The 20,633-nt window shown below is 39.9% G+C and overlaps 1 protein-coding gene across 1 annotated transcript in view; it reads right to left on the bottom strand.

The window, feature by feature from the left end:
* Positions 1–5,301: 5,301 nt before the first annotated feature.
* PAPSS1 (3'-phosphoadenosine 5'-phosphosulfate synthase 1) overlaps positions 5,302–20,633 on the bottom strand; it is a 106,817-nt gene continuing 91,485 nt past the window's right edge. Inside the window, exons 10-12 of the mRNA XM_083178600.1 lie at positions 14,724–14,992; positions 8,628–8,857; positions 5,302–6,346 (exon numbers count right to left, since the gene is read on the bottom strand). Of these exons, the coding sequence (XP_083034726.1) occupies positions 6,217–6,346; positions 8,628–8,857; positions 14,724–14,992 (629 nt within the window). The 3' untranslated portion in view covers positions 5,302–6,216. The remainder of the gene's footprint in view (positions 6,347–8,627; positions 8,858–14,723; positions 14,993–20,633) is intronic.

Raw genomic sequence — 20,633 nt, 5'->3', positions numbered from 1 at the left:
TTACTTCCCCAGTATTGGCCATAACTCGATTGTGATCGATTAATGGGCTGCACTGCACAGCCACTTCACTTAGGAGGCTATTCAAACCTGGTCGCACAGGTCCAAATTCGCTCCCCCAGGCAATGGTGTGGGTTTGCACATGTGCAAACCCCAAGATCTGAGCCAGCAATGGTACCGCACACTGAGTGATCTGTGCTTACTTTCTAAGCAATCGAGACAGATTGCTTAGAAAACCGTCCAAAATTACCCCATGTATATGCCTCTTAAGACTGAGAAAGATTGTTTATATCAATTTATTACCTGTACCTCTGTAATAAATGGGGAAAGCATCTGGGTTTATTTTAAGCTATTATCTCTCCCATTACTTCCTCAATCTGTCAGCAGAAATGCGGATGTTTTATTTTTCATTATGGGTAAAGCAGGTGCAGCGATATTTTGATCTTAGATCAGCTTAGAATAATGAACAGACCTCAGAAACATGTCAAGAACATTTTAATTGACTATAAATAAGTAAAGGCAAAAACATGTACACATAGTCTATACTCTTGAAAACATGCATTAATGCATATCGTCCAAATGTCCTTCTGTCCCTCCCATGGGTGAGTGTCCCATGGGCGGGGGGACAATGCGCACAGCATCTATCAGTTCTCAAAAATGACGTAAAATGGGGGCCTCGTCACCAAGCCCCGACACCTTTGCACAGCCCGGCCCTTCCGTTGAAGCTACACTCCTTTTTTCGGATGGAGAAGGCCACACATGTGGCAGGTTCTGCTGCCCAAATATTAAAAGTTGGGAGTTATGAATAATGAAATAAGCCAGGTTGTTTGGAAGAAAAATTGTATACCTCACTAAAGTCTCATTATGAAAACTGTGTATATTGATGTTTGAAACGTGGCTAGTCTTATGACTGGCAGTCAGAACGATAGATATGAAAAGTGAATAGCTAAAATTACTTCCACACCTAAGTCCAAAGTTTCAGTATGTTAAGTAGATAAAACAATTGCACTATTCAATTGTTACTCCTCACATAATATACATTAGGTTTTATTATATTTAAATTAGCATATAAGAGGTTATTGGCATATATTTGGCCAAACCTGCACACCAACGTTGAGGTCATTTCTATTGAGCAGGTCCTTAACACTCTTGGGTTCATGCCTAGGGCACCCCCAATCCAGCACAGCAAATCCCACCCAAGCCAAAAGCATCACATGAAATGAAATATAGCAGTAAAGTGTAAAGGTACATACATAATGGGGCAGATGTATTAAGCCTGGCAAAGAGGTAAAGTGGAAGGAGATAATGCACCAGCCAATCAACTCGCAACTGTCATATTTCAAACACAGCTGATTGGCTGGTGTGTTATCTCCTTCCACTTGATCTCTTGTCCAGGCTTAATACATCTGCCCCAATGGGTGATTTTGCCCAGTGTGTATGCACAGCCATTATTGCTAAAATCATTGGGCTGAAAATCGGTCGACAAGCTTTAGGTCGACATGACTGAAGGTCAACATGGGTTAGGTAGACAGGTTCATTAGGTCGACATGGAGAAGTTCAACAGTCCAAAGGTCGACATGAGGTTTTTAACTTTTTTTAACCAATTTCCCACACCCCATTAGGGACGATGTTCAACCTACCTCTATATCAGTCTGTCACTACCCAGTTTGTTTGATCACGGTTAATCATTAATGAGGCGAAGCAGGAAAAGACATCTACAAGATGTATTTACCTCATCCGCTAAAGTGGAACAGTGAAAACTCCGGCGATGCCCCCATGAGCAGAAAGCACATAATTGAGGACTGATGCACTGTGTGTGTGAGCACACTTTAACAGTGGTTAAAATGGCCAGATATCTGGCCCAGTTATTAACGGTTCACACCATAGAATTTGTTTGTTCGCGGACAATGTCCTACTCTTCCTGACAGACCCAGTGTCATCCCTCCCAGAACTGCACAACATTCTCCGGAACTACTCATCAGCCTCGCTCTATAAATTAAACACTACTAAAACTGAAGTCCTACCACTGAACATCCCACCTATTACACTATCCCTTTTGCAGTCCAAATATAAATATAGCTGGCAAACACACTCCCTCTGCTATTTGGGTATACACCTCTCAGCTACTGAGGAGTCACTTTTAGAAGTTAACTATGGCCCCCTCCTGAAACAAAGAACAGCCATCACTAAGGACTGGCTGTCGCATGAGTTCTCCTGGATGGGTAGACTGGCTACGGTTAAAATGACGATTCTCCCCAAGATCCTCTACCTATTTAGGTCTATCCCCAGACTCCTACCATCCCATTGGCTTAACAAATTCCAGGCAGTGCTCAATAATTACGTATGGAATAATGCAAAACCTAAAATCGCAAAAAAGTACCTTATGATGCCCAAGGAGCTTGGAGGCCTATCCTATCCCAACCTAGAACTGTACCAGCTAGCATGCTTAATAAACCAAATCAGCGACTGGTCAGTACCCTCTGACCTTAAACCATGGGTGGCTCTGGAATCGAGCATGCTAAACTCTCTTTCCTTGATAGACCTAATGTGGTGTTTGCCCAAAGTAAGATTGGTCCCTATGCAGGCTTCAAGAGCTTCTGTGGACACCCTCAAAGCTTGGGACAAACTCTCTAAACTCTTACTGTTACCATTACCATCACCCAATATGACATTACTAGGACTTTCCTCCTTAATTCCTGATTTAAACTTATCCACATGGAGTAACAAGGGCGTCAAACAGATCAGTGACCTATTTTCAGACGGTGTCCTTAAGTCTTTCTCACAACTGCAAACCTCCTTTTCTCTCCCAGCCGCTGATTTTTATAAGTATTTGCAAATTAGGCATTGGTTGCAGTCATACCCCCTTCTGTCCGACCCCACCCATAAAGTGCCCCCTCACCTCCTCTCCCGCCTCGCTTCCCCTTACCGGAAGGGAGGCATTTCCTTTTGGTACTCAACATTAGTAGCCTCCACCCATCCTGATAAAACTCCGTTGCATTCAAAATGGGAACGTGATCTTAACTTCTCTCTAGAAGCTAAAGAGTGGTCCCACCTGTTTTCATCTGTCTTTAAAATGTCTAAATGTATTTCCCATGTTGAAATGTACATAAAATTGTTTTACCGTACATATTTAACCCCTGCCAAGTTACATAAATTCTGGCCAGCACAGTCTAGGACATGCTGGCGAGGCTGCGGATCAGTGGGGGATGCGATTCACATTTTTTGGTCTTGCCCAGTACTTCGGGCCCTATGGACCTGGGTAGAGGACCTCATACTGAAGGTGACTGGCCTTCAGGTCTCTTTGTCCCCACAAGCCGCACTCCTTCATATTTTCCCAGAATCAATTCCCATCAATAACAGATACCTAATCACTCACATTCTTATTGCCACCAAAACCTCTATTGCACAGTTTTGGAAACAACCGATCCCCCCCCCCCCCCCCCCCCCAGTGGACCTCATTAAATCTAAGCTTTCCCACAACTACACTATGGAAACCATTTTTTGCCAGTATTCCCCTTCCCATGCATCACTGCTTAGGAAATGGTCCAGTTGGCAGGAGTTCCTATCTAGAGGCCCTTGACATTTGTGTAGCTGTGTGTTTTCCCTATGCCTTTCCGATGGGAGTTGGCCTCCTTATTTTTCATTCTACTGTACACTCAGGTAAATCCCTCCTATTAGTGTTGATTATACGCTTGGTCTGTTATGTTTTGTACATTGTTTTTTGTACCCTGTGCCCCACCCCCACCCCCTCCCCCCTTTTTTTTCTGTATCCCCTTCCTTTATTCTGAAAACCCAATAAAAATTATTCTTTAAAATGGCCAGATATAGGCATTTTAAAATACACAAAAAAGCATAAATTATGAAAAAGGAGGTCCCTTGAATTCATTTTACATGTAGTTACTGGATCGTTCCTCCATAGGATTTATAGGCTGAACTGTGGTTCCCAAGCGGTTGTAGACCGACCCTGGGAAGGGGCAAAACAATGGAGTTTTGTCATAGTAATGTTAAGTTACAGAAACTGCAGAAAGATCCAAAAGGAGAAGGCATAAAGGCAGGTACAGACATAAGAGGAAGGAGTGAGACTGGTCGGGAGAGGTACTGAAGAAATGAATATCTTGAATGTATTTGAGGTCTATAGGTGCCCATACACGTACCAATTACCCGGTACTTTTTGTGCTAAAATAGCATCGCATCCCATGCACAACGATGCTATTTTAGCACAAAAAGTACCGGGTAATTGGTACGTGTATGGGCACCTTAAAGCAGCCCATACACGCTGCTTTTTGGGCGTGCTGTACTAGCACGGATCACATTGCATTGCATGTGCATCCATTGTGCATGCAATGCGATGAAATGTGATGAAACCTAAGTACAAAAAGTATGTGCTTGCACATACTTTTTGTACTTAGGTTTCAACACATTGCATCGCATTGCATGCACAACGGATGCACATGCAATGCAATGTGATCCGTGTTAGTACAGCACGGAAAGCACGCCCACAAAGCAGCGTGTATGGGCTGCTTCAGAGCTCAATCCAATTCCTTGCAAGTATCTACATTTTTTAAACTGCCAGATAAAGTTTAACATTGACAATGTATCTCATTTAGAAAAACACATTTGGTTTAATTTATAAAGGACATGTATGTGAAGACATATTGGTTGACCTTTTTCAAAAAAAGGATTTGGATCAGCAAGCCAGAATACGGCAGGAGGTAATAAAAACTGTAAAAAAAAAAAAAAAAAACTTAATATGTGGAAACTTCAGCCAACTAATTTAAAAAATGCTAAGTATAAGATCTATGTTATTTAGCACAGAAGAGATCCATTGGTGACCAAGTAGAGTGGCATCCGTCTGTTTTCTTTTCTTACATATAAAGTATTTTATTATTTTTTTTTGTACAAGAAACAAGACTTGATTTAATAAACATTTAATAATTCTCTAAAGTTTGAGAGAACATAGTCAATCTATCTTTTTGTTATTTATTATTAAAACAGGATAGAAACAGGCCATGAAGGTTAAAGTAGTAAGATATGATAGTTAGAACATGTTTTTTTTAAAACCAGAGATACAAAAATGAGCATTTATGAGTACAGTATTTAAATAGAAATAAACATTCTAAAAAACTAAAAATGGTGTTTTCTACAATTAAATCTGATAAAATGTAATGGTAAAGTAATATTTAACAGTGAGATATTAAAACAGGGGGTAATAGAACAAGTGAAACACAGAAATGGGGTATTTCACAAGTGATGATCATAATAATCCGGAACCGTTTGTAACATTTATTCTATAAAAAAAAATAAAAAAAAACACCTGAAGGGTGATAAAAATTGTGTAAGCAAGTTGAACCGCACATACATACCTAACATGCATGAAATGCGGACAGTGGGAGCTGGGATGGTCACCACATAGTCCAATACAAACAAATCACTAACCCCATTCCCTTACCAGATGACAGTACTTTGTGAGTGAGGTTAACCAGCATCTGCACTATTTAGTAGGGGCCCATCATTCTTATACTGTAGTAAGAAACACAGCAACTCCCTCTGTTGAGAATGTCTCTGGCTATACAGAGTTGAAAAGCTCCAAGTGTTCCGTGGCAATCCAGGCTACATGCAAATGCTGCAACCTTACTCAGTGGAGCAAATACGCTCTCCTTACCTCTATTAATTGGAAGGGGAAGTTGCTATTTGGAAGAAGAGTCAATATCTATTTTTAATCTCAATAGTTTAAAGCTTCTCGTGATTATGCACAAACATACATGCCTTTATACACAAGTATAAAATCTGTACACACAATGGATACATAGAATGTATAAATACTTTACTGTGCAGCAATATTGGAAACTACCTGGCGCAATTCTATTGAAACCATGTGAATAACTTGTAGGAGGAATGATGAAAATCTGTTAAGTTATTTTTAGTATGACTGACAGGTAAGCAGCATACATGCACTAAACTAGTCGCCAGCGACCCAGATAGAGAACATAATTAAAACAGATAGAGCACAGTGATCTTTTTGAGCATAATAAAGGAAGCAATTTGACTTAAACATATTTGAAAAGCGCTCTCACAGAAGCATGACCTTAAAGCCAAACAGAAAAGAGTTACAAATGCTGGTCTTCAGAAACACACAATCTTGTGGAAATACAACCAAAAAGCACTATTATGGTCCGCTTAAGGGCGAACATGAAAGGGTGCTAGGACAATTTATGCCTGTTATAAAGTCTTGTAATATTCCTTCAGCACATCCCAAGCTTTCGGTGCCATGAAGCCATCTGGAGGATTTTGTCCCTCACGAGCCAGTTTACGCATTCGAGTTCCTGAAATAAATTCATAGTCTTCAGCACTGGGGAAAAAAAAAAAGAATAAATGAACAAGTCTATATAGTAATGTGACAAAATATATTTAGATAGCTACAGAACAAGAATGCAGCAACACATTACACACACTGAAGACATAATCACTACAAAAACTGCCATCTGATCACTTCCTCCCACTCCTACCTCAAATGCTTTTCATGTGCTACTCCCTACCTCTGGAATTCTCTTCCTCTCTCCATCCGACTCTCCACCTCCCTACAAAACTTCAAACAGGCTCTTAAGACCCACTTCTTTGCAAAATCCAGGCAAATCCTACCTTAACTCCCTGGCTACATTTTCCAACACAGGAGTAGGAGTAGAGAGGTTGAAAAAACATGGGGAGGAGGGGAGGCTTGGCAGGAGAGAATATAGTTGGATGGGACTAGTGAAGCGATATGCAGGGGCATTAAATAGCAAACCTGGCAAATCATTCCACTATTAAAGATCACACATAGCAATCAATTCAATATTTAAGGGACAGCAACATACCATTCAGATTCTTCCCATGTAAAACACATTTCGGAAATAAGAAATTTGGCCAAGCTTAAAACAAAAACTTACAAATAAAAAATGTTTTAGAAAGTCAAATCCGTGCAATCCAAGCATGTTACCCTCAACTAGCTGAGTCAAAATCAGAAGTAACTCTCTGCTATCCACTGTGGAGCCTGACAATTCCAGAACTTTAAAAGACGCTGCAGCACCTGTTCTACGTGGGCGCCGTAAAATTCCTGAAAGACTAGTGTATAACTTAAACAATGGGAGTAACATGGAATACAGTCCAAACCTCAGTAATGGTGGTCTGACCACATAAACTGGAAATAGTCTCTCCCACATGAAAGGCTATGTTGCTGGATGATTGTGCAAAAGCTTTTTAGATTAAAGAAAATAGGAGCCAGATCAGTTATGTTGTTAGCTCATTCTTCCTCATAACATATCTGTCACCACACAACATTTCTGGAATGTCTTCTGCAGCCTCAGTTAGTTTACAAGAGAAACATGTGATATCATGACTACATCCTGCATTGCTATCCATTTTCCTAAACATTCACAATTTACCAACTGTAGGTCAAGGTAAGGGGACAGCGCGAATAGCACTGGTGCGACCCCACTCATTCTGTAGGATGAGAAGAATGGAAATCTACCAGAGCTCTAGAAATAAAATAAATAAAATAAAAAAAAAGATTGCAATCCCAATACCTGAATGGCATTACTACGGGAAAAGTGGTAAACAAATTTTTATCTGATGAACACTGTTTAGCAGAAGCGTAAATAAAGTCTTCGAAGAACTAAAGTTCAAGTACATTAAACAATGAATTATTCAGCTGGATTTTAATTTTTTTTTAAAATCAAGTAATTTTTATTAAGTTTTTGTCAATATAAAACAATACATTACAATAAACAAAATTAAAGTGGTGCATTTACTGAGCATTCAATTATAAACATAACACAAGTGTTCAGCATAACAAATAGTAAACAGAATACCGTATAATATTTTTAGAAATTTTAGATTTAAATGATTTTTAATCCATGTACCTGTATAACCAAATTTGCAAACCTGCAGCTCTAGAGTGTATGGTCAGACCTGCTGTCCATCATGCAACGCTGGCACTAATTTATTGATTTTTATTTTTAAAACACCTTCCAGCATGCAATATATGCAGATGTCATTACATTGGTGGATTGAAGCAGTAGAATGATGCAATGGTCTATATCTGGGGTAGCCAACCCTAGTCCTCGAGAGCTACCAACAGTGCATGTTTTGCAGGTCTCCTCACAGATTTACAAGTGAGCTAATTAGCTCTATCTGTGGATCTTTTAAAATGTGTCTGATTAATGAGTGCAGCTGTGCAGCAGCTAGGTTGTCTGGAAAATGTGAACTGTTGGTAGCTCTTGAGGGCTAGGGTTGGCTACCACTGGTCTATATGGTATAAAGTAAGATCTGTCTTTGCAGCTGCAGGTGGACAGGGATATTTTCAGAAGAGGCAGACCCGTATGATTTAGGTTAGGGTAGCACAAATAGAAGAAAACGGATTCCCTTTTTAATTAGTGAATGTATCAAATCGATTTGTCAATTTTAGCTTCATTTGACTGAGTAGTGCTATTTCTTATATACAGAGAGAAATTATTACATAATCAGATGTAGAATGAAAGTGAAGTCACAAAATCAACAAGACTGCTTTTATTTTCAATTAAAAATCAGTGATTTGGGTTTCAGGACAATCCCAGCACTATTGCAACATTGCAGATCTATGGAAAAGCTTAACTTACTGAGCAGAATCAAAATAGTCCATGCATTTGTTCTTCTTGTTATATGCCGCCACACGGAATGGGACAATTTCCAGGGAGATCAGGCCAGGAGCCATGGTGAGTACTTTTGCCCCATGTGTAGGCTCATACAGATCCTTTCCTGTTGCTGGGTGTGGCATTCCTGCAGGGTCTCTCCCAACAATGTAAAAATTAGCTCCCGCCACCATGCGTGCTCTGCAGTGCCATTGAACCTGTATAAGGAAAAAGCTTGTTAATGTATGTTCATAGACAACAAAAAGTGATGGAAAGATCCAGGGGATTCCTTTACTTCCTGAAGATGACATAATGAATATAAATCTTTGCATGTATAATATGCAATAATATTAGAGCTATTGAATATACTATTTCAGATTTTTTTCTGTATCATACATAACCATGCTTAAATAATAGTCAATTCTAATAAAAAAAAAAAAACAGCATGTACTTCATAAGATTGTCCCAGTGCTCGATATACTGTGTGTCATAGTGACTGCTGAATCACATCAATAGCAGTCATGTCAGTGGGCACTCCATCCACAAGCAGCAGCAGTAACACACACAAAAAACTGCATACAAAAATAAGACTGTAAAGCAAAAACAACCCCAACCCCTAAACAGCCCCTTAAATAATAATAATAATAATAATAATAATAATAATAATAATAATAATAATAATAATATATATATAAAAAAAAAAAAAATTGTGGACCATATCAAACTGTATTTAGTGAAAAATATCAAGGATCCCCAGAGTCATTTTTTAGGCAGTGCTTAACTTGGCAAAAAAAAAAATGCCACTGATGTTTAGCCCTTTAACACCCAGGGACGGATTCATTTAGCTGTGAAAATTATAGCGTGAGGAAAATTGGCAATATAGTTTCAAATTTTACGCCAAGAGCTATTTAATTAAAAGCCCTTTTCCTTGCACGGCTAATGCACGTTAAACCATAGGGATAAGTACAGACATATTCTAGGCTGCGATTTAATAGCCCCAGACACTGCATACACCTGAGGTTAGTTAGCACTTCTAATGGAAACCAGCCCCAAGTGTCTTATTGCTTATTAAAAAAAAAAAAAAAAAAAAACACTGCAGAAAATTAAATGAAAAATATAAAAAGAGTCAGATAAATACTGTAATAAAAAGAAATGTATTTTACTTGTGTTCTAAAATGATACATAAACAGGAAACAAAAACACAATAATAAGGGATGCAGCTTATAAACATAATAGGTTAAAGACAGGGCAGTCAGAAGCAAGACTCTGGCCCAGGTGTTGGATGGGGATTGGCCAAAACCAGAGAGGTCCTATCCTAGACAGCGGCAAAAATGTATTTTGCTGCTCTACTTACTCCATATCAAGAGGGAGAATACCTCCAAATCAGACACCTCCATCTAACCAATCAGCTCACCATTCAGTCCACGGCTCTTGAAACAGGCCAGTTTGCAGATGTAATTTAGGACAGGGATCTGTGCAAAGTTGGGGATATTGGCTGACACTGTCCTCCACCAACAAGACCAGGAAATCAGCAGCCCCCACCTTCTTGGCGACCCTTACTAATGATGCTTGCATGCAGTTTATCTCGCATAAACTCGTAGTCTCAAAACTTATAATGGAAACCCAGTCCAGAACCATTTACCAGTAGTGGAACCTTGAAACCATATGTCTGTTAGGATGCAAGGAAATTTTATCTCCCACAGATGGATAACTAGAACAAGTAGGTTTAGGAATGACATTCAACTGTCTGTCGGATAGGAGCTTGTGGTTAGCACTCCAGAAATGCCATATCAGGGTCTGCTCATAGAATGGTCACCTCCAACCATGACAACAACTGGTACCAGAAAGGATATGGGTATCCGTCATATCCTTTATGGTACCAGTTCTCATGGTTGGAGGTGACCATTCTGTGGGTGGACCCGGATATGGCATTTCTGGGGTGCTAACCTGTGTGACCCGGGAGCCAGTAGCCCTTAACCATCTTCAATATCAGGTGGTCACCTGCATACGGCTTGAAATATATTCAGCTTTGCCAGTGACTACAAATGGCAATTCCAAAGGAGCGGTAATTATAATACACAGATAACTAACAGCCATACCTTTCACTATTCTATTGCTGAGTTATTGCATGGACTTTTATGGTCTAATAAATGAATATCAACTTCATCTATGCTATTCTAATGGGAATCTAGCTGTTCTACTAATTAATGAAGTAACCTTTCTAGGGACTCTGTTCGTGACTGATTTGCCTACTAAATCATGCTTTAATATTTTGCTCTTGATTAAGCTATATTTTATTTATGTTTTAATTTCTGTTTAATGAGTCTGGACTGAATATTAAAACTCTTTTCTATTTTAGCGCAGTGCTGGTTATTTTTTTGTTTATATTCTTTCATGTGGATCAAGTACCCACATTTCACTGCAGCTTGAATAGTAAAATTATATTGCTTTTTACATACAGGGGTTTATCTAGCGCACAGCCACTAACTCTCTGTTTGTCTTCTTAGAACTACTAACAAGGATTTAGTAGTAGCTGTGAAAGTGGTATCCGGGGCTGCTTTAATGTGCACGTAGTAGGGAACTAAGGAATGTGGTGATAACATTTTTCTTCTGGGCATTCGGTACACATGAGTTACTGTTTGGCACAAATCATTGCGAGTACTCGAATAGTAAAGGAACTTAAACGATTCCAAAGGTACAGTTTATTTTGAAACTCTGGCAGTACTGGAGCCCCTGAAGGACAGTGTTTGACCAAATTTTGATTAGCAAAGGAAAATTATCTGTGTAAGCCATATAAAATTATGGGCATCGAAATGGATGGTGGGAAAATGACACCAGACCTACCTAACTTACAGGTAATTGCAAAATGGCTCCTCGTAAAGTTATTTGTGTAACAGTGGGCTATTCGTCTAAATATATATTAAGGAAATCTTGAAAAATATCACAATTGTGATTGAAATGCAGTAGTGAGGAAGACAATGGGTTTTTTTATTTTGGTTTTGTTCCCATTTTTATTTGCAAACATTAACACCCTCAGTGGTGCCTTTTTCTGGGGAATGACATCTCCCAGGATGGTTTTTTTTCTGCCCCCGAAATACTCAAAACTGCTGTCCTGCTGCCGGCTCCATTTAAGTTTGAGGTTCCAGAGTTGGTACGCCCGGCAGGTGGAAGTGGCTGAAATTTGACAAAGGAGAGGGCAGAGCGGCCTTGCAGGAGGGGGGAGGATCTGCCTCCTGGTGCACCATTAAGGGCATACCAAGGAAATGGTGGTATGCAATGGGGCCAGGAAAATATCCCGGGAGCACCACTGAAGAGGTTAAAGAGATTCAAGGGGATAACTCAGCAGATTGGCATTTTCTGTTTTTACCGTTTTAAATGTGTATTTCTTCAGGTCTATAAATTAAAATGCAGACAGTCATAAGACAAGATTGATCAAACTGGAAATAATATTCCGGAGAAGGATTAGATTTGCCAAGATTACACCTGCAAGCTTTTAACCTACTTTTCTACAAATTGTGTGCACAAAGGGGAAAGTAAATATTGTAAAAGGAAGAGCTATCATATGAAATTTGCCAACTTTTTAGTGATCTTTTGTAACGGTGACTCTCATACCCCGTTATAGTTTTTTCATTGCCTTATATTCTTACAGTGGTTTGGCTTAGCCTCTAACAGATTTCACAGCTGGACTGGGCTCTAGGGTGCGATACTGCTATGAAAGCTTTGCAGGATGTACTTTTGCAAGGATCTTGGTCAATGATGCTGCAGATGAACAGCATATTGTAGATTTAAATCACAAACCATTGCACAGGCAGATGATCGACCATTATAAACTGTGTGGAAACTTAAGCTAGTAAAATCCTAATAGAATGGATGAAAGATCTCAGTCAAAACTGATTTTTGACTCTCTATACTGGGCACAGTAGAAAGCAATATCATTTGATTCTTAGGAGTTATTTGTCTAAGTTGGGAGTTTTATACAGATGGGATGTTGCCCACAGCTACCAATCAGAATCGACTTTTATTTATCACCTTCTAGAAGAGAATACATTTCTGATTGGTTGCCCATAGTTACATCCCATTTTCAAACCCCCTTATACTGTAACAGTACAATGATCCTGGGATTGGCATCCCTAGCTGTTATTACAGGGAGGAATAAACCCTAAAGGCATTAAATAAATGGCAATTACCTCGGTAAAGGCTATACATATCAAAGTCAAATTTTCAGGTTTTTACATTACTAATAATGCAGCAACAACATTAACTTAATATATCACAAAAAACGTTGATTTCCAAAGTCTGGAAAATATACAGTGTGCTAGTACGTAGGATGGTTTGGTACAGCCGAGGTTAACAGAAAGCTGGTCTGTAAATGATTTGCTTTTATAGAAAAATGGTATAATGTCTTCTCTATGACCCAACAAAAATGATTAAAGAGAGGGATGGGTTTTATATTATTGTTATTATTTGGCAAAGAGGTAATACTGTCGAGCCATTGTCTGAAGTCATTGGAAAAACAGCAAGCATTGAGGGATTTTGTTTTTGATTATTTTCCCCAAAGATGACGCAAGGAATCTAAGGAAATGATTGTCTTTGGACTCCAGAGAAAAGGTTGCTTTAGTTTGCGACTGACTGTTGAACGCGCAAACACACACGCGCACACAGACACAAACTTTGGAATAGAAGAGATGTGCAAATTCTCAAGAGTCCCTATTTAAACCAACTGTCTACCAGATGAGTTGTACTCGCAACAGCAACTTATTTTTCTCATTTCTGTATTTAGTAAACACTGCAAGATGGCATGTACAAAACAATACATTCCAGCCACCTGGGAGTTAAAAAAAACTCTTTAAAATACCTTATTCCTAATCTTTAGTGTGGCGCACACACACACACACAAAACCCCAATACAATTAATACACAAATCTACAGAAATGTCCTTACACATTAGGGCCTATTTAGAAGACTATTAACCTACCAGTATGGCTTTTTTGGCTTGTTGAAGGAAACCATGGTTCTGTAAAGGAACTTGTCACTGATCTACATAAGGGTATCACTATACAGTAGGGCTTGAATTTATGGACTGCTTTTTATCCAATTTCCCATTATATGACAGGATTGGAGGAGAAGCAATATAATCTTTAATAGCTTGTTTCCTAGCACGGCGCCCATGATATTAAGTCGTACGACATATAATCGCATCGCATGCCATACACCCGATGCGATTTAAAATTGTATAAGACTCTTATACGATTTTTAATTGTATAAAGCACCCTAATGGGGGCTTACAATGTTAAAAGCACCCCTACTCCACCCCCACTATCAACGCCAACCCGAAGCGTGGCGAGCCCACGAGGGGTGGCGGTACGCGTCCTCCGACCTTTTCATACCCCCACTATCCACGTCGAAGTTATAAGCGTACGCTCGCCATGCTTCGGGCTCGGTGGCTCGCCACACTGTATAAAATCAACTCCACGTCGACGTGGATAGTGGGGGTATGAAAAGGTCAGAGGACGCATACCGACGCCCCTCGCAGGCTCGCCGCCCTTCGGGTTGGCGTTGATAGTGGGGGTGCCGTTGGGGGTGCTTTTAACATAGTAAGCACCCATCACGGTTAATTATGTTATAGGGGGCACATTTAACATTGAAAAACCCATTAGGGTGCTTATACTTTTTTAAATCGCATACCATTGTATATGCGATACAATGGCATACAATGCGATGGTATACAATTTAAAATTGTATAACATCAGCTGCTATCGCATCACATACCATCGTTTGCCTTATGGTCTGCTATGGGCGCCGTGCTAGAAAACAAGTACCATAAATTCAGATAAAGGGCCAGATGCACTAAGCTTCAAAAGGGATAAAATAGAGAGTGATAAACAACCAACCATTTAGCTCATTCCTGACATCTTTCAAACAAAGTCGGTAACATGGCAGACAGGAACTGATTGGCTGTCTGTTTATCACTCCATTTTTTCACTTCTGAAGCTTAGTGCATCTGACCCACAGTCTTAGAACTACTTTAAAAAGCTGCAACAGTGGCTGAAATTCTATTTAATACTTATTTTTATATCAGTTTACCTCAGTTGGACCAGCATACATCATGGGCGATGGGAAGATTGCTACCACTGTGGTCTCTGGGTCAAGAACACCTTCTTCAAGTACAGCAGAATGTTGTTTCATGCGCCACATTAAGGGAACATCATCATCCTTAGTCCAGCCCCCCAAAGGGTGAAGTAAAAGCACAGGGCGTCGGTAGCCCCTTTCGAGGAGCTGCTTGTGGGTGTCCTGCATTAAGAGAGCATGTCCATTGTGAACAGGGTTCCGAAGCTGGAAGGCAAAGACTGCATCTGAAAGGAAAGCATACAAAAAGTCACCAAAAGTAATTAACACAGAACAGCAGTTCATTTAATATATATACTGATTATGTAGTGTCTGCTTCATAAGAATAAGAAAGTTAAAGAATTGCGCTGTGGATGCACACCAAAGAGGAGAAGAATTGTCGGGGAAGGGTAATTTGCCCCAAAATATTAAAAATTAACTTTTATTAGTATTTAGAACTAAAAAGAAGAGAGACTAGCTTCCTGTGTAGATTTTTTAATATATAGAATCTCACAGGGTGGTCTCCTTCTGAGACTTGTGAAATTTTAAAGAATTTAAAAAAGACTTTAGACGTACAAACATGCAACATATATTTGTGATGTGCATTCGCACAAAGGAAGGAAAGGTGATTATTATAGGGATAAAAAGTTCCCCTAAAGCTGGCTACAAACGAAGCTGTGAGTTGGTTCTGTGATATTCTTCTGGGTTTAGTTCCTTAGTCAAAAGAGATGTTTCCGTGTCTTATTTAGGGGTTTTAATTCCCACTTCTCAGAGATCTTATTCTATCTGTATGCCTGTCAGCACTTTATGTCATCTGAATAGTAGTTTGCCTGAAATGTGGTTATGAGCACTTTTAGCTCTCTCTTATGGGGCTGTTGGTGCTACTTAAGAGATGTTTTAGCAGTTTTTTGATCCCATACCACATATGGGCCACCTTGCGTTGAAATTATCCGATACTGGGGATAATGAATGCCAGATAATTTTATTATTTGCTGGTTTCCCAGTATCCCTTATTTCTTGTATGTCGGGGTGGCTTGTTACCATCTAGTGGATTTTTATTTTTATAGGGAAGTGTTCTCTGTTGAGGATAGGTTTTACCACTCATGGGTTGAAAGTAGGTGTTTTAACTCTCTCTCACAGAGTCACTGATGCTGCTAGAAAAAGTGATTTTACTGTTGTTATTTTATACCACATGCAGGCCACCTCACATTAATATTACCCGATACTGGGAATAAATGACACCAGATGATTAATTGTTCATTGGTTTCCCAGTATCCCTTTTATTGGTTTTATCCCTGGGTGGTTATTACCTTCCAGTGGGTGTTTTAAAGTGAGTGCACTTTGTTTGGGATAGATCCTATTATTTGCTTAATATCCAATATAGTATTTTTGAGAATTATAACCGTTCTCTGGATATATAGCAACTGATCATACCCGATATCATTTTTGCCCTTTTGCTATTTGACTGATGCAGAATTTCAGTTTTTAAGCATTAAAAATTTAGCTTATATCTAATCAGTCAGGGCAGGGTTAATAAAATGATAGCAGACTGTCAGGATTTAATAACATCAAGCGCTGACAGTTTTCAGATGGTGTTTATGATTGAGCTTGATAGCATAAAGTTTTAACAGGTTTCAGATAGTATTCTGACTTTACATTCCTGTGTAGGACTCTTGTCTCTATAATCAGCATTAGAATATTGCTGATATTGGGTCAGCTAGGACAGTGTTAATAGATAATGTCCTGACTGTGTAAATTCAGACAGGTCTTAGATGTTACAAGCTGACTTTCTTGTCTAGGACTGTATATCTCTAAACACCTCCACTTCGGAGTGCATTCCCTGAACGGACGACAGGGCCCCCGAGCTCCGAAACGTTTTCACTTCTGCAACCGGACATGCTGTAATAAATTCCAGGCTGCTGGTGCTCTGCCAACCAGTACCTACTGCAATATATTATCGTTCTGCTGGTGTCTAGTATTGCCGTATCTTTTTTTTTAATAGTGATTATTTGTTTATATTTTCTTATTTTATACATACAAATATCATATATAAAAGTAAAACCGTGGTAACATATACATATACAACTACATTACATATCTTCCCTCTTAAAACCTTCATACACATATCTTTTTAATGATACATTGTGTTTTCCCTTACTTCTCCTTCCTACTCCTCTCCATTTACCTCCTTATCTCTCTGCCTAAATTTCCTACCTGCATTTTCCCTCCCTTGCGGCCTGGTGTCCCTCTATACACCTCTGTGCTTTTTGTCCTATACATTCTTGTCACACTTATAATACTTGGATAACAACCATCTATCCCATACTCGGTGATAATTTTTTAGGTTTGTGCGTTTCTTATACATATATCTCGTGCCTGATTGTGCTATTGACTAAGTTTATCCAGTGTGCAAACTTGGGGCTCTCCTGTGCCATCCATTTCTTAACTATCAGTGTTAGTAGATTCTCTACTAGTTTTTGATCGTGCTTATCTACTCCCCGTTGGGGCATGATATTCAGTAACCCAAACTTTGTATTTAGGACTTGATAGAAAAAGACAACTGGGGTGTAGCAGCGCGTGGGTTGATAATCAGTATAAAATAAGAATAGAAGTAAATAAAAATAAAAATAAAAATAAAAATAAGGATTGGACTGATTGTACAATTTAAAAAACAATATACATTTATTAATAAAGTGACCAAATGCTGGTATATAAAATGGGGGGGGGAAGAAGATAAAATCAAATTGCAGAACTGTCCATTCCTATTGTGCCGAAGACAACGTATTGTGCAATTGCATAAATAATGGATAGGGGTTACCGTCCACCTGCAGACACACCGGGGTGTAGCTTGTGCTCCCTGGGACTCAAGGCCCAAGTTGTTAGTAGGGCCGAGTCACCGTCCAGAGTGGGGGAGACTCCCGGAAATGGTACTCCCAAAAGATGGTACTGGGGTCCTTTTTGATGTTTGAGTGTCCACGGTAAGGTAAATCCAACAGGGTCCACGGCTGGTCTGGAACAGTTCAAGAATAAATGGAAAACACCTGACGCGTTTCGCCGGCTCTGCGGCTTTATCAAAGGACCTTTGATAAAGCCGCAGAGCCGGCGAAACGCGTCAGGTGTTTTCCATTTATTCTTGAACTGTTCCAGACCAGCCGTGGACCCTGTTGGATTTACCTTACCGTGGACACTCAAACATCAAAAAGGACCCCAGTACCATCTTTTGGGAGTACCATTTCCGGGAGTCTCCCCCACTCTGGACGGTGACTCGGCCCTACTAACAACTTGGGCCTTGAGTCCCAGGGAGCACAAGCTACACCCCGGTGTGTCTGCAGGTGGACGGTAACCCCTATCCATTATTTATGCAATTGCACAATACGTTGTCTTCGGCACAATAGGAATGGACAGTTCTGCAATTTGATTTTATCTTCTTCCCCCCCCCATTTTATATACCAGCATTTGGTCACTTTATTAATAAATGTATATTGTTTTTTAAATTGTACAATCAGTCCAATCCTTATTTTTATTTTTATTTACTTCTATTCTTATTTTATACTGATTATCAACCCACGCGCTGCTACACCCCAGTTGTCTTTTTCTATCAAGTTCGGGCCTAACTAACCCGACATACCAGCAGCTGCTAGTGCCACAACTAACGTCGCAGCGCCACCCACCACCCCCTCCCCCTGTGGAGGCATCTTTCTTTTGTATTTAGGACAAAGTTCCCTACACATAGTTGTACTATCACTTGGCCCACTATCTCCCACAATTGCTGTACCCTACAGCATTGCCATATCATATGTACAAATGTACCCCTCTCCACTTTACATTTCGGACATGTATCACTCTTACTTTTATCATATTTTTTAAGTCTGACCGGCGTCACATATACCCTGTGTAATATAAACAATTGTATCTGTTGATACCTAATTGAGGCGGTGGCCCTACTTGGAGATGATAATGCTTTGTTCCACTCTACTTCTGTTACTTCCCCAATGTATTTTCAATTTGATTTATCAGTATCTTCTATATCATCGATACTCTCACATCTCCATCCTTAGCCAATAGTTATTTTATTGGGGTTTCTTTTAGTATAACATCTCTACTTCCATATGTGGCGTTCAGACCTTCTCTAAGTTGTAGGTATCGAAAGAACATTCTTTTCTCCACCTGGTATTCGCCTGCTATTTGTTCAAATGTTTTTATACTCCCTCCTTCATATACCTGCCCAATGTTCACTATACCATATCTCTCCCAGCACCTCTTGATCTCACTATTCCTGATCCCATTGTCTATCTTTCCCCATTTTGTTGCCCAAATTGGCACTTCTGGGTCCACCCCCTGATGTACCAATACCTTATTCGCATACTCCCAACACTACTTTGCTTGCTTAATAATTGGGGTCTTAATATGCCTTCCCGTATATTCCAATAGGATCTGTTTAGGGGTATATCCTTTTTTTTTTCTTGTTCCACCAGTACATTTACATTTACTTCACACTCCTGTTTTATCCATCCCCTCAGGTGCCATATTTGGGTGGCCGTATAGTATAATTTAAAGGAGGGAAGCCCCAATCCTCCTTGACTTTTGTTTCTTGCTACCGTGGCTATTCTGATTCTCACCCTCTTCTTACCCCATATAAAAGGATGCCGTGATACTGTCAATAGTTTTAAATACTCGATTCTGAAGTTTATTCCTTAATGTGAATTAACAACAATTTGAATTACACTATACTAAGAGGCTAAATGTCATTATTGTAATTATATACTGCTGAATATTTAATCTGTACATGACTTGTATAATTTTGTTGTTATAACAATTTGTCCAATAAAATTGTTAAAAAAAAGATCGATTCGGGATGTATGTGGGGGATTGCACTAGAATGTACAGCAACTTGGGGAGGACCACCATCTTAACTAAGTTTACTCTTCCTGTTACTGTGAAGGGGAGTTTTACCCATGTTACTGTTTTGCTTTGATACCATTTGATTAACGTATCCATATTTAGTTTAACAAACTTTTTTGGGTTATTTGATATGTACACCCAGGTACTTCATGTTTTCCATCCATTTCAATGGGTTCATCCTTCCCTTCGTTCTAGTATTGCCGTATCTATCTGTCTGGTGCATAGTACTGCCATATCTACCTGTCTGGTGACTAGAACTGCCGTATCTGCCGTCTGGTGCCTAGTACTGCCGTATCTACCTGTCTGGTGCCTAGTACTGCCGTATCTACCTGTCTGGTGCCTAGTACTGCCGTATCTACCTGTCTGGTGCCTAGTACTGCCGTATCTACCTGTCTGGTGACTAGAACTGCCGTATCTACCTGTCTGGTGCCTAGTACTGCCGTATCTACCTGTCTGGTGCCTAGTACTGCCGTATCTACCTGTCTGGTGCCTAGTACTGCCGTATCTACCTGTCTGGTGCCTAGTACTGCCGTATCTACCTGTCTGGTGCCTAGTACTGCCGTATCTACCTGTCTGGTGCCTAGTACTGCCGTATCTACCTGTCTGGTGCCTAGTACTGCTGTATCTACCTGTCTGGTGCCTAGTACTGCCGTATCTACCTGTCTGGTGCCTAGTACTGCCGTATCTACCTGTCTGGTGCCTAGTACTGCCGTATCTACCTGTCTGGTGCCTGGTACTGCCGTATCTCATTCTCTATATATATACTACCTGTCTGCTGGTGCCTAGTAGTGCCGTATCAGTCCAGGGGTGCCCCCATGTGTCCTTTATCAGACCAGGGGAGCTGCCCTTTTTTTAATGAAAAGGAAAAAAAGGATGTTTTTAAAAATATTTTTACTGCAAGGGCTATTAAATGTGCTGTATCAGTACAGGGGTGAGCCAAGAGTGCCGTATAATTCAAGGGGTGTTGCTAAGTCTGCCGTATAATTC

Source organism: Crinia signifera, chromosome 1 (genome assembly GCF_055691185.1).
Source record: "Crinia signifera chromosome 1, ASM5569118v1, whole genome shotgun sequence".
NCBI lineage: Eukaryota > Metazoa > Chordata > Amphibia > Anura > Myobatrachidae > Crinia > Crinia signifera.
The sequence above is the reverse complement of the archived record's forward strand: the minus strand, read 5'-3'. Positions and strand labels throughout refer to the sequence as shown.